This window comes from Panthera tigris, chromosome A2, assembly GCF_018350195.1.
Source record: "Panthera tigris isolate Pti1 chromosome A2, P.tigris_Pti1_mat1.1, whole genome shotgun sequence".
Classification (NCBI taxonomy): Eukaryota; Metazoa; Chordata; class Mammalia; order Carnivora; family Felidae; genus Panthera; species Panthera tigris.
Window position 1 is genome coordinate 115699651 of NC_056661.1, and position 15267 is coordinate 115714917.

The 15267-nt window shown below is 39.2% G+C and overlaps 1 protein-coding gene across 1 annotated transcript in view; it reads right to left on the minus strand.

Moving 5' to 3' along the window:
• The window catches only part of GSDME (gasdermin E), a 64531-nt gene that overhangs the window by 43310 nt on the left and 5954 nt on the right, over positions 1-15267 (minus strand). The window contains exons 2-3 of the mRNA XM_042968423.1: positions 12492-12721; positions 10088-10280 (exon numbers count right to left, since the gene is read on the minus strand). Coding sequence (XP_042824357.1) covers positions 10088-10280; positions 12492-12702 — 404 coding nt within the window. The 5' untranslated portion in view covers positions 12703-12721. The remainder of the gene's footprint in view (positions 1-10087; positions 10281-12491; positions 12722-15267) is intronic.

Consider the following 15267-nt stretch of genomic DNA (forward strand, 5'->3'; position numbering starts at 1 on the left):
TGATCTCAGCTCAGGTCATGATCTCACAGTTCATGAGTTCAGGCCCCATGTCAGGCTCTGCACTGACAGTGTGGAGCCTGCTTGGGATTCATTCTCTCTCTCTCTCTCTCTGCCCCCCCCCCCCCCGCTCACATGCTCTTTCTCTCTTATTTTTTAAAAAACTGTTAAAAAAATAAAAACATGAATACAAATCATTATGAAAAGATCAATAAATGTGGTAATCTCCATTTAAAAAAAAAGAAGAAGAAGGGACACTGGGTGGCTCAGTCAGTCCAGCATCTGACTCGTGATCTCAGCTCAGGTCATGATCTCACAGTTCATGAGTTCAGGCCCCATGTCAGGCTCTGCACTGATAGTGTGGAGCCTGCTTGGGATTCTGTTTCTCCCTCTCTGCCCTTCTCTTCTCTCTCTCTCAAAATAAATAAACAAACTTTAAAAAGAAAGACAAGAAGAAGAAGAAGAAGAAGAAGAAGAAGAAGAAGCAGAAGAAGAGGAGGAGGAGGAGGAGGAGGAGGAGGAGGAGGAGGAGCAGCAGCAGCTCCTGATATATCTTAGCATGATTTTCAATTAAGAATGTTTTAAGATAGGAGCGCCTGGGTGACTCAGTGGGTTGAGCATCCGACTCTTGATTTCAGCTCAGGTCATGATCTTATTGTTCATGGGTTTGAGCCCCACATCCATCCCCTGCTTGGGATTCTCCCTCCCTCACTCTCTCTCTGTCCCTTCCCCACTCACTCTGTCTCTCAAAATAAATTAAAACAAAAAAATTTTTTTTTAAAAAAAGAATGTTTTAAGATAAATAGAGCTCTCATTCAAAGGGGTCAGCTCCAGGTGTCTGGAATGTTAAGTCCAATGGAATACCTTCATGCCCAACAATGCTAGATAAGGTTACATATACAGGCGCTTGTGTTTTCAAGGATAGATGAAGTTTGTTTTTGAGATGTACACATATCTCACAGACAATAAAGCTAATACTATGAATTCTGAGGGCTAAAATAACTTTTACACTGGTGACAACTTATCTAAATTACCTGAAATAAAAATGACTGACTGCAAATAAGCCCTCAAGAACGTACAGCACTTAAGCATTACTAATTACCACTCCCAAGGCCACATGTATGGCAAAGAGCACCTTATCAATCCAATGATGTTGCACAAGTCCAAAGACAGGTAGATGATGTGGATAAGAATTTATGACTCCAGTTTGAAGAAAGAAGAATATTAGCTTTACATGATCTCTATCCCGTGATTGGGAGGGTCTACCCTTGCCATCCCTCTCCTCCCCTGCAGCTTACCTTTCCTTCTAATAACAGAACAAGGAAGAGGTGACTGCTGTAAGGCACATCTTCCATTTCTAGATGTCAAATGTGTTCTTTTACAATGTTCCTGGTGTCACCTCCATCCTCGGCCCCAGGCCATCCCTTCCCCATCACCTCTACAATGAATGGGTTTCTAATGACGCTCCTGAAGTGATCTCACCCCTGCGTACAGCACCTCCCGGTGGACAGGGCTAGCTAGGCACCGGGCTTGCAAAGGCGTGCACCTGGTCCACTGGAAACCTGAATTCATGCTTGACCTTTCGTCCTGTGCTAGAACTGCAGCGACTTTTACCTCTGCCAGTTTCTTTGCCTCACAGTCACTGACACACAATTTTAGAAGAAAGAACAGGAGCTCTGGAGCCAGGAAATCCTGGGATGAATCCCAGATCCAGCATCCAAATTGAGCTATGGGACTGGAAACAAGTTACTTTTCCTTCCTGAGCCTTAGATCCTTAATTGTAAAAGAAGAGAGCTGTGCAGAGCAAATGCACACTTTATGTCGGTGCCATCAAGTGTCTGGCACACAGTGGGTGCCTCCCTATAATCCCGCTTACAACTGCTGACAATAACTTCTTTCTCTTCACAATATTTTCTCCCATCTCTACTCACTGAGCCCTCTCCTTATGCTTCCTGTCGGCACTATCTTCCACACCTGAATCATGAAGAGGGTTTGGAAAACCCATACTGGGAAATGTGATTATAAGCATTGCCAAAGGTGGTTCATAAAATAGAAATAACAAAACTGCAAAACAGGGCTAACCAATGGAAGAGGTCTGATGACTGAGAAACAGAAGCCCCCCAACACTCCCAGCCCACCTGCCCTTCTTCCCCCTTATTTACCAGACTTAGCAAATGAAAATGCACAACGCGCAAATAAATTTTATTTCCAGGTAAACAGCAAGTATTTCTCTGGTATGTCCCAAGTATTGGAGTAGAAAAGGAAAATGTTTCTCTAGCAAAGAAAAAAAAGCCATAGGGAAAGGAAAATAAAAACTATGACTATCAGAGAAAGAAGAGGCTGTCCCTTCCACCCAGTATCACCAGACAGAGCTTAAAGTTCTCTGACCAAAGGGAGATTCCTGCCGAGTCTTAGGATCCTAGAAAGTACCAGAAGGAAGTGGATACTGGCCAAGGTACCCATTAAGCACCAGACCTTAGTGAATGAGTTTTGAAGACAGCAGCTGCCCCAACATTCTCAATGTCTATACAAAATCCACCCACTAAATGCTTGATATAGGACTTTTATGGTATTATTTACACATTACTTTTTTAAACCTAATTTTGTTCAATTAGAGAATGTATTTTTATTTCCTATAATTCTTTTGCTATGTTAGAAAAGCAAAGATAAATCACCTATACTTAAAGGTGAGTTTTCTCTTTATTTGGAGATGCATTTTCTGTTTTCAAAGAAAAAGGGTAAAGAGAAGAAAAGGGTGATAAAACTACACAGGAAAACATACCTAGGATAATGTACAAACCGAAACATCTCTCATGAGGATTACTGCAATAACCTCTCGATGGGACTCCCTGCCTCTGCCTATCAGTCTCTTCTCCATCCAGCAGCCAGAATGATCCTTCTAAAAACTTAAGTCCCATCATGTCACTTCTTTGCTCCAAGTCTTCTGGCAGCTTCCCATCTTACTCTGCATGAGAACTAGTCCTTCTAGCAGCCTGTAAGTCCCTGCAGGACCTGCCATCTGCTCCTTTTACCCCCTCTGACTCTCCTTCTCCTGCCCAGCTTACTTAGTTCCAGCCACACTGACCTCTGCCCAGAACATGCTTGCCCAGGATACCCCTATACTCGAATCTATCCTCCTTCAAATCTATGCTTTGATGTCAACTTCCCCACAATGCCTTCTCTGGCTACTTTTCCAAATCATAGCTCCCATTCCTAGCATGCCCAATTCCCCCCATTTCCTGCTGAATTTTTCTCCAATCCACCAATCCCCATCAACCCACTATAGATTTTACTAAATTGTATGTTTGTGTCTCTCCTCACTGGAATGTAGAGAAGAAATGTTGGCATATTGTTCACTACAGCATCCCAAGCACGCTGAATGGTACATGGCACACAGTAGACACTTGACAAAATTATTGAGTGTTCAATAAACAAAGTAAAAATAATGAGTTACACTGGATAAAATGTATTTACTACAAGCTAAACAATGAAAAACTATGGGGTTTTCTTCAAGATTTCAAAGTTGAAGCCCAGCTCCTCTGCTGAAGTCCCTAATTTGCTTTTTTTTTTTTTTTTCCTAAGCAGAAAATTAGCAGGAGCCGGAGGGGAATGTCATTTTCCCACTTCTGATACCAATATTCAAAAATGTAGGGCATAGCATACTCTCCTTGTTACCATTTTATAAATAGTATAATTGTAATAAAAAAAGGAACATATTTTCCTAAAGTAACATCCTTTTAGAGTGCTTCCCTTAAATGTAAGTGGACTAATATGCCAATAAAAATGCAAAGAGTGGCTGAATGGATTAAAAAAAAAATCCAGATCCATCTATATACTGCTTATAAGAGACTCACTTAAAATGTAAAGACACATAAACTGACAGTAAAGGGTTGGAAAACGATATTGCATGTAAATGGAAACCAAAAGAGGGGCATCTGGGTGGCTCAGTCAGCTGAGCGTCTGACTCTTGGTTTTGGTTCAGGTCATGATCTCACAGTTCTGGAGTTTGAGCCCCACATTGGGCTCCGCACTGAAAGTGTGGAGCCTGCTTGGGGTTTCTCTCTCCCCCTCTCTCAAAAAATAAACAAACAAAATTTTTTTAAAAATGGAAACGAAAGAAAGTTGGGCCAGTTATACTTATACCTCAAGGAACTAGAACAAAAAACTGTAAATAATGCTCTTCTTTGTTATTAATGTTAAAGGAGTCAACCCAACAAGAGGATATAACATTTGTAAATATTTATGCATCTAACATAGTGGAGCACCTAAACACATAGAGCAAATATTAATAGACCTAAAGAAATAGACAGCAATACAATTACAGTATGAGACTTTAACAACCCACATTCACCAATGGATAGATCATCTCAGACAAATTATCAGTAAGGAAACATCAGCTTTAGAGGACACATTAGACCAGAAGAACTTAACAGATACATACAGAACATTCTATCCAAAAGCGGCAGAATACACATTCCTCTCAAGTGCATCTGGGACATTCTCAAGGATAGACCAGAGGTTAGGACACAAGTCTTAGTAAATTTATCAAGAATCTGTTTTGACCATTATGATAAAACCAATTACCAGAAGAAAACTGGAAAATTCACCATTATGTGGACATTAAATGACATGCTATGGAACAACCAATGGGTCAAAAATGAATCAAAAGACAAAAAAAAATACCTTGAGACAAATGAAAACAGAAATACAACACATCAAAACTTATGGGATGCAACAAAAGCAGTTCTAAGAGGGAAGTAATTATCAATAAATGCCTACACTTCAAGAAACAAGATCCCAAATAAACAACTTAACATTACACCTCAAGGAACTAGAAAAAGAACAAAGCCCAAACTTAAGAGAAGAATGGAAATAACAAAATCAGAGCAGAAATAAATGAAATAGGGACCAATAAGACAACAGAAAAGATCGATGAAATTATGGGCTGGTTCTCTGGAAAGATAGACAAAATTGACAAACTTGTAGCTAGACTCACCAAGAAAAGGATTCAAATAAAATCAGAAATCAAAGAGAAGGTATTACAACTGGTACCACAGAAACACAAAAGATCATAAAAGACTACAATGAACAATTATATGCCAACAAACGGGACAACCTAAAAGAAACGAATACCTAGAAACATACAACCTACCCAAGACTGAACCAGGAAAAAAAGTAAAAATCTAAACAGACCAATTACTAATAAGGAGATTGTAGTAGTATTCAAAATCTCCCAACAAACACAAGTCCAGGACCAGATAACTCCATGGGTGAATTCTACCAAACATTTAAAGAATAGCAATCCTGGGGTGCCTGGGTGGCGCAGTCGGTTAAGCGTCCGACTTCAGCCAGGTCACGATCTCGCGGTCCGTGAGTTCGAGCCCCGCGTCAGGCTCTGGGCTGATGGCTCGGAGCCTGGAGCCTGTTTCCGATTCTGTGTCTCCCTCTCTCTCTGCCCCTCCCCCGTTCATGCTCTGTCTCTCTCTGTCCCAAAAATAAATAAAAAACGTTTAAAAAAAAAAAAATTTAAAAAAATAAAGAATAGCAATCCTTTTCAAATTCTTCCAAATAATAGAAAAGAACACTCTTCCAAACTCATTTTATAATGCCAGAATTACCCTGATACAGAACGTAGACAACAACACCACAGAAAAGAAAATTATATGCCACTAGGGTAACAGATATTAACAAGACTTATTGTGGTGATCATTTCATAATGTATACAAATATCAAATCTTTATGTTGTACACTTGAAACTAACATAATGTTGCATGTCAATTATACCTCAGTTTAAAAAAAGAAAAAAATTACAGGCCAATATCCATGATGGACATAGATGCATAAATCTTCAACAAAATATTAGCAAACCAAATAAAACACCACATTAAAGGATAATACATAATCAAGTGGGATTTACACCAGGGATACAAGAATGGTTCAATATGCATGAATCAATCAATGTGATACACCACCTTCACCAAATGTAAGGTAACAATAATATGATCACCTCAATAGGTGCAAAAAAAAGCACTGTCGACAAAATTCAGCATCCCTTTATGAGAACACCTCTCAACAAAGTAGGTACAGAGGGAACATACCTCAATTAAAAGGCCATATATGACAAGCTCACAGCTAACATCATACTCAACAGTGAAAATCTGGAAGCTTTACCTGTAAGAGCAGGAACAAGACAAAGATGCCCACTCTCACCACTTTACTCAACATAGTCTGGGAAGTCCAAACCAGAGTGATGAGGCAAGGAAAAGAAATAAAATGCATCCAAACAGGAAAGGAAGAAGTAAAACTGCCACTATTTGCATATGACATGACATTACAGAGACAGCCCTAAAAACTCCACCAAAAAACTGTTAGAACTAATAATTCAGTAAAGTTCCAGGATACAAAATCTATACGTAAAAATCTGTTGCATTTCTATATACTAATAATGAACATTCAAAAAGAGAAATTAAGAAAACAATTCCATTTATAATTGCATAAAAATAAAACACTTTAGAATAAATTTAAGAAGGTGAATATTCTGTACACTGAAAACTGTAAGACACTGATAAAATAAGTTGAAAAAGAAATAAATAAGATATTCTGTGTTAACAGATTGAAAGATACTGTTAAAATGTCCCTACTACCCAAAACAATCTACAGATTTAATGTAATTCCCATCAAATTCCAATGCACTTATCACAGAAACAAAAAAAACAATTCTAAAATTTAAATGGAACCAGAAAAGTCCCTGAGTAGCCAAAGCAATCTTTTTTTTTTTTAATTTTTTTTAATGTTTATTTATTTTTGAGACAGAGAGAGACAGAGCATCAATGGGGGAGGGTCAGAGAGAGAGGGAGACACAGAATCCAAAGCAGGCTCCAGGCTCTGAGCTGTCAGCACAGAGCCCGACGCAGGGCTCGAACTCACGGACAGCGAGATCATGACCTGAGCCGAAGTCGGACGCTCAACCGACTGAGCCACCCAGGCGCCCCACCAAAGCAATCTTAAAAAAAGAAGAACAAAGCTGGAGGCATCACATGGCCTCATTTCAAACTATATTACAAAACTGCAGTATTCAAAACAGTATGGTACTGGTGTAAGAACAGACATATAGATCAATGGAACAGAATAGAGAGCCCAGAAATAAACCTATGCATATATATGTGGTCATTTAATTAATTACAAGGGAGCCAAGAATATACAATGGAGAAAGAACAGTCTCTTCAATAAATGGTGTGGGGAAAACTGGACAGTCACATGCAAAAGAATAAATCTGGACCACTATCTTACACCATACACAAAAATTAACTCAAGGGATGCCTGGGTGGCACAGTTGGTTGGGCGTCCGACTTCAGTTCAGGTCACAATCTCACGGTTCTTGAGTTCGAGCCCCGCATCAGGCTCTATGCTGACAGCTCAGAGCCTGGAGCCTGCTTCAGATTCTGTGTCTCCCTCTGTCTGTGCCCCTCCCCCACTCACACTCTGTCTCACTGTCTCTCTCAAAAATAAAGATTTTTTTTTAATTTTTTTTAACGTTTTATTTATTTTTGAGACAGAGAGAGACAGAGCATGAACGGGGGAGGGGCAGAGAGAGAGGGAGACACAGAATCGGAAGCAGGCTCCGGGCTCTGAGCCATCAGCCCAGAGCCCGAAGCGGGGCTCGAACTCACAGACCGGACCGCGAGATCATGACCTGAGCTGAAGTCGGACGCTTAACCGACTGAGCCACCCAGGCGCCCCAAAAATAAAGATTAAAAAAAGTTTTTTTTAATTAACTGAAATGGGTTAAAGATTTGAATGTTACACCTGAAACCATAAAAGTCCTAGAAGAAAACATAGGTGGTAAGTTCCCTGGCATTGGTCTTGGCGATGACTTTTTGAATATGACACCAAAAGCAAAAGCAACAAACATAAAAATAAACAAGTGGGACTACATCTAAACTAAAAATCTTCTGCACAGAAAAGGAAACCATCACCAAAATGAAAAAGCAACCTACTGAATGGGAAAAAATATTTGCAAATCACATACCTGATACAGGGTTAATATATAAAATAAAGAGCTCATACAATTCAATAGCAAAAAAGAAATCCAATTTTTTAAATGGGCAGATCTGAATAGATATTTTTCCAAAGAAGACCTACAGATAGCCAATGACCACACAAAAAGATGCTTATCACCACTAATCATCAAGGAACTGCAAATCAAAACCACAATGATATATCACCTCCCACCTGTTAGAATAGCTAATATCAAAAAGGCAAGAAATAACAAGAGTTGGAGGGGATGTGGAGAAATGGGAACCTTGGCTCTGTTGGTGGAGTCATGAACTGGTGCCACCACTATGAAAAACAGTATGAAGGTCCCTCAAAAATTTAAAATAGAACTACCATATGATCCAGAAATTTCACTTGCGGGTATTTATGTATTTAAACAATCTGCACTCCATGTTCACTGCAGCATTATTTACAACAGCTAAGATATAGAAACAATCTAAGTGTCCATATATGGATGAATAGATAAGAAAATAGGGCATATATGTTATATTGTGATTTATAGTAAGAAATATATAGTCTTTAAACTTGGTCTTTCATCCAGTTTCTGGCATAGAGCTCCTAAAACCCTTGGAATTTCCTGTGGCTTTTGGAAAGCCCTTAGGTAACCTAAAGATGGGGTCTGGTTATCTGGGGGAGCCAACAGTGTAATTACAAGGTTTTAACTTTCAGTACCCCCACCCAATCTCTAGGGTGGGGAGAGGGGCTGAAGGTTGAATCAGTCATCACTGGCCAATGATGATTTAATCAATCATGGCTATGTAATAAAGCCTCTCTAAAAACCCAGACAGCATTCAGAGAGTTTCCAGATTAGTGAACACGTGAAGATTTGGAAAGAGTGGTGACCTGGAGAGAGCATGGAGGCTCCACGCCCTTTTCCCCCACCCAACCCTATGTATCCCTTCCACCTGGATGTTCCTAAGTTATATCCTTTTATAATAAACCAGTGATCTAGTATGTAAAATGTTACCGAGTTCTGTTAGCTTCTCTAACAAATTAATTGAACTCAAGAAAGGAGTCATAGGAATCTGGTTTTTAGCCAGTTGGCCAGAAGTACAGGTAATAACTTAGACGTGTGAATGGCATCTAAAGTCCAAGGAGGAGGTCACGGGAACCTCCAGTCTGTAGCCAGGTGGTCAGAAGCGTAACTAACAGCCTGGGCTTGCTGCTGGCATCTCATACAGAGTAAGGGTTCAAGGCAGTCTTTTAGGACTGAATCTTTCACCTATGAATCTGATACTATCTTTAAGTAGACAGTGTCAGCATTGAGTTGAATTCTCAGACACTGTTGGAATCGGTCAGGAACCTAACTTAATACATATACAATGGAATATTATTCAGCCACATATAAGAAGGAAGTCTTGCCATCTGCAACAACACGGATGGACCTTGAAGGCATTACATTAAGTGAACTAAGTCAGACAAAGACAAATACAGCATGATCTCACTTATATATGGAATCACAACAAATGAGCTCATACATATAGAGATTACCAGAGGTAGAGGGTGAGGGGTAGGTAAAGTGGGTAAAGAAGATCAAAAGGTACAAACCTGTAGTTATGAAATAAATAAGTCATGGGGATGTAACCTACAGTACAAGGACTATAGTGAATAATTCTGTATTGCCTGCTTGAAAGTTGCTAAGAGAATAAATCTGAAAATTTCTCATCACAGGAAAAATTGTATTTACAACTATGCACGGTGACAGGTATTACCTAGACTTACTGTGGTGATCATTTTGCAATATACACAAATAGCAAATCATTATGCTGTACACCTGAAACAATACAACGTTATATATTAATTATACCTTATTTAAAAAAAAATGGTGCTTTCCAAGTCTCACCACTCACGCTAAAAATAAAGAAATTCCAGAGTAAAAGATAAGTTCTCGTCAAGTTTCAGCACAACAGGCATTCAATAATGTTTGCTTTGGGGCGAAGTTCCCATCGGTCACCCTTTTTACAAAGGTCCAAATGAATGACCTTTAAATGGGACACATGTCAAAATCCAAAATGCCAAACAGAATTCTCATTACCTGTGAGTGGAATCTCTCATGAGCTGCTGCAAATCCACCTCCTGCTTCCTCAGGGTTCCAAATGAAGACTGCCTTTCCACAAGGCCTTTGCCTCCAATACTCAGCTTGACCTTCCCTAGTGCCGTCTCGATGGACCCACTCAGCTGGTTTTGAAACTTGCCCTCATATTTCACAAAGTCCGACTCCACAACCGCTGGAGTGAATGAGACATGCAAAGGAGTCTGATGATAATACGGCCATCTCTCTGCTTAGGTCACCTACCTTTCCAGTCCTGTGGAAATCCATGAGAAACATGAAGTTTGCATTCAAACTGGAAGTCTGGCAGCCATGCTGTGTATGTGAAAAAGAAAATGGAGCCAGTACGATGTGAACTGGTGGCCAGGGTTTCTACCAGGTGCTTTTTTTTTTTTTTTTTTTTTTTTTTGGATTTCTATTCCAATATACACGTATATAGATAAATGCACAAAAAATATCTCAAGGGTTTAGCGAATAATGTTGAAGCAAGCATCCAGGGGTGCCTGGCTGGCTCAGTCAAAAGAGCATGCGACTCTTGATCTCAGGGTTGTGAGTTTTAGCCCCACGTTGGGCGTAGACATTACTTAAAAATAAATAAAATTTCAAGCAAGCATCCATTTAAACACTATACAGATTATAAAATAGAATATTTTAAATGTGTACTTTTCCAGGGTAAAGACTATAAAGGGACTTTATGAGGTTGATACCTAAGCAGAGTGAAAACAGCAGCCTCCACTCATGACAGAGTGGTCTGCCTTATGTGATATCTAGCAGGTCAGCCAAGTAGACCCTGGGCATCTTCCCTTCCCTTCCCACCCATCTTAGAGAACATTCCCTGGGCCTTCATTACCATCTCTATGAAAAAAATTCCCCTCCCCACACTTACCTGTTTATACTGACCTCTACCCAGCCATTTAATTCCTTATCATACCTTATCTCTATTCCTGATAAAGTCAGTTGTCATGCCTGCCCGCCCTCCCTCACTCTAACACCATCCTGGAACATACAAGCTCCAGATTCTCTACCCTTACTTTCCGGCTTCCCAGACTTAGGAAGATGCCACCACCCACCAAGTGTCCCAGCTTCCATCAAGTCCTCCATGAATTACTATCTCATCTGGTCACATCCAGATGGGTATCCCATTGCCTTCAAGCTCTACCCTTCTTTTCTGGACACTAAAGATAAACATCTGATGATTTCATCTCTGAATTGCCAGCCTCATGTCTCCAGATTTCTAGTGTTCTCATCTCTAATCCAACCAAATACCACCATAAAAATAGTCTCAGTCACCGTCATTTGGTATGGCTACACTTAGAGGCTCTTCAGAACTTCACACTGGGCTTTTTTCATTTCTCTGCCCCAAGGCTCGCCTGGGCTCCTTATAACTTATACTCTTATACTTCATAAGGCATTCCAATCTTCCTGAAGTCTGAAAGGCTTCTTTCTATCCACTCACTGCCCCCAACACCTGTATTTCTTTCACTCCAGTCAAGAAAACCCATTCCTCAACAAAGGTTAATGAGAATTAATCACCCATCATTATCTTTGCAATTTACAAAACAGAGAATCATCTCTCTCACCACCACCAAAAATAAGAAGACTGTGAAAATGCCCTCAATTCAAAGGCTTTTCCTATTTTATTTGTATCCTATGGAATACAAACACTTTGGGAAATTCTTAGGGGAGCAGCATAGAACAGTCGTTAAGAGCTCAAGATTGTAATCACTATTCTAATATTCCTAGCTAGAAGAACTGGCTAAAATTCATCTCCCTGAACCTCAGTTTTCTCATATCTAATTTGGAGATAATGCCTTCCTGATGAATTCTGTTACAAGTTGATGTACCTAAATCACATAATGCAGAGCCTGGCACATAGCAAACACTCAATGTATCTACTGGATTTAGGCCAGAACAATGTCATTTTCTGATAAATGGAAGTCTTAGGTTATACAAAGTGCTACACAGAAATTCTACCACTTTATCTCCCTTCTTCTCCAGCTATTTCTGGACCAGCTTGAGAGCCTATCCTGGTCTCACCAGAAAGCTTCATTATGTGAGTAATAAAACTTTTCACACCCTCCCGTTAGATATGTAGGATCTGAATCAACCTATTTATGCTCAGTGGCCACAACACCTACGGTGGGCATGTCTTAATTTTACATTACAAATTTCAATATTATTTTTTAAAACTTAAGCTATAACTTTTCACGTCTGCCCTGTAGAATTTTGTTCATTTAAAGAAAGGGTATATCTCTAAGAACAGTATGCAAAGAAACAAGAGAATTCATTATAAGATGTCACCTTACAATCACTCAAGACAGCATGTAACCTAGAAGATGAATCATCAACTTTCTGGGACTAACTGTAGCATATACCCAAAGGAACCTACCTGGACTCCGAAACTGGTCTCCTGTAAGCACATCTCCAAGGGTGACAGATAAAAACTGGTACTTGGGTCTCTGCCAGCACCAGAGCCTCTTTTTTTTGGTCACCAGACCTAGAAGCTTTAATTTATCAGAGTCATTCAAGGTTGATACTGGAATCAGGTCACCTCCAGAATCAACTTCTTTAAGAAAATTCCTTGTTGCTTTGGCAAACATGATGAGAGCCCCAGATTACCTGGAAAAAAAAAGTTACCCCCAAATTAAATAGGAAGTTATTATCTCACCTATTTTTTTTTCTAAAATTGCCTTATTTCTCCCTAGTGTCATTCCTATCTTCTCCCTACAAAACCCTCTAGTGTGAGTTTAGTCGATGACAAAAAATTAAATTGAATACTGAAAGAGAACAGGTGTGTAAGTGAAGATAGGCTAGGTTGTGCTTCAGAAAAAAATAAGTTCCAAATATTAGTGGCTTATAACAAGAAAGGTTTATCTATGGGCCACGCTACACTTCCAACACAGGAGGACAGAAAACTTTTGCCATTGTAGTCATTCAAGGGTCCAGACTAAAGGGGAAGCCACCTTCTTGAATACTGTCAATCATCATCCAACAGGAAAGAGTTCACACCAGCAATTACTTGCTCTGGCCTCAAACTGACACAGAACACGTTCACTCACAATTCATCAGAAGCAGTCATACGGGCTGAGCCAGCCACAATGGTCAGGAAATATATCTAGAAGGCAGACACATGGGAATATTTGTTGACCAACATACTGACAACCCTAATTTGTAAGATACAAAGGTAGGACCTCTTCTTTGAAGGGTCCATGTGCTTTTTCTCCACACTGTGTGATTTCCCCTATTCACAAATGGAAAGGAACTATTACTTTTTAATTCAGAAATGAAGGCCTCGTCACTCTTCAGCTGTAGGGAAAAAGAAGAAACACACTGGAAGATATAAAATACTGTATTCAGTAGAAGAAGTATAGACTATTCCATAAATGGTGTCAGAAGAATGGGCTTATCATCTGAAAAAAAAATATATAGCCAGATTCCCAGCTCATGCCATACACAAGAGAAAATTCTCAATGGATTTGAGGGTTTCTGAGGAAAAATGAAACTATAGAAGTACTAGTTAAAAATACAAATATTTGTTCAATTGTAGGATGAGAAAGGCCTTTAGGAAGACAAACAGAAAACTGAGAAAATACTTACAATATTTATAAAAAAAACTAGAATATTTATAAAAAATAGTTGTAAAAAATCTTTTACAAATTGTTTTTAAAACACTGTAATAGAAATATGGGCAAACGTTATTAACAACTCACAATATATAAATTGCACCTAGTTATATACGTATAGACTATATACACACACATACACACACGAATATATATATGTGCATACACATAAATACACACACGTAATTATTACTCAAAAAAAGCACAAGTGAAATAAGGTGTTTTTTTTTTAAATTATCCATGCTCAAAGATTAAATTATCCAATGGATAAGAAATGTGGTTTATTTGTATTTGTACCCTTGTGTCTGGCAGTCACACAGATAGAAAATCACAGAGTTTGAGAGCTGGGATTAGCCTTAGACATTAACTAGTTGAACCTGCTTGCTTTAACATGAACCTCCTCTAGGACATCAGAAAATGTTTGCCTTACTTATCACTCACCCTTCTCTCAAGTGCCTTTCTCTGATTATTGTGTGGCTCCCTATGTTCTTGTGTATTAACAGTAAGAATAAACATTTAAGGAAAGTGTTCTAACACATAAAAAGTTACTTTTTGACAAACAGTGAACAGCAAGGAAAGAAAAGTCCCTATGCTCAGACTCTCATCTGTAATTCATCTCTCACTATATTAAATTGCTTGCTTGTGCTGAGCACTTATTCACTTATTGAAACATTTCCTGAATCATTCACTAATTGTCCTTAAGTGCCTACTACACACAGGTACTTGCGTTAAGCACTTAGGATACTGATACAAAAAGTAATCTATCTCTACACAGATGGCCAACAGACACATGAAAAGATGCTCAACAGCACTAATTACTAGGAAAATGTAAATCAAAACTATAATAAGATATCACTTCACACCACTCAGAATGGCTAGAATCAAAAAGACAAGAAGTAATAAGTGATAGTGAGGATGTGGAGAAAAAGGAACCCTCATGCACTCTTGGTGGGAATGTAAATTGGTGCAGCTGCTGTGGAAAACAATATGCAGCTCCCTCAAAATATTAAAAATAGAAACACCATATGATCCAGTAATCCCACTACTGGAATTTACTCAAAACAAAAATGCTAATTTGAAAAGATATATGCACCCTATGTTTACTGCAGCATTTACAACAGCCAAGATATGGAAGCAACCCAAGTGTCCACTGACAGACAAGTGAATAAATAAGATGTGGGGTGTGTGTGTGTGATGGAATAATACTCAGCCATAAAAAAGAATGAGATCTTGCCATTTGCAACAACATGGAGGGACCTAAAGGGTATTAGGTTCAGTAAATCAGACAAAGGCAAATAACCAGAGGATTTCACTTATATGTGGAATCAAATAAACAAACAAAAGAGGAAACAGACCCATAACACAGAGAACAAACTGATGGTTGCCAGAGGGGTGGGGTAGGGAGATGGATGAAGGGGAGTGGAAGCTACAGGCTTCCAGCTATAGAATAAGTCACAGGGATGAAAGGTACAGCAAAAGGAATATAGTCAATGGTATTGCAAAAGCCTTGTATGGTGACAGGCAGTAGCTACAATTGTGTGC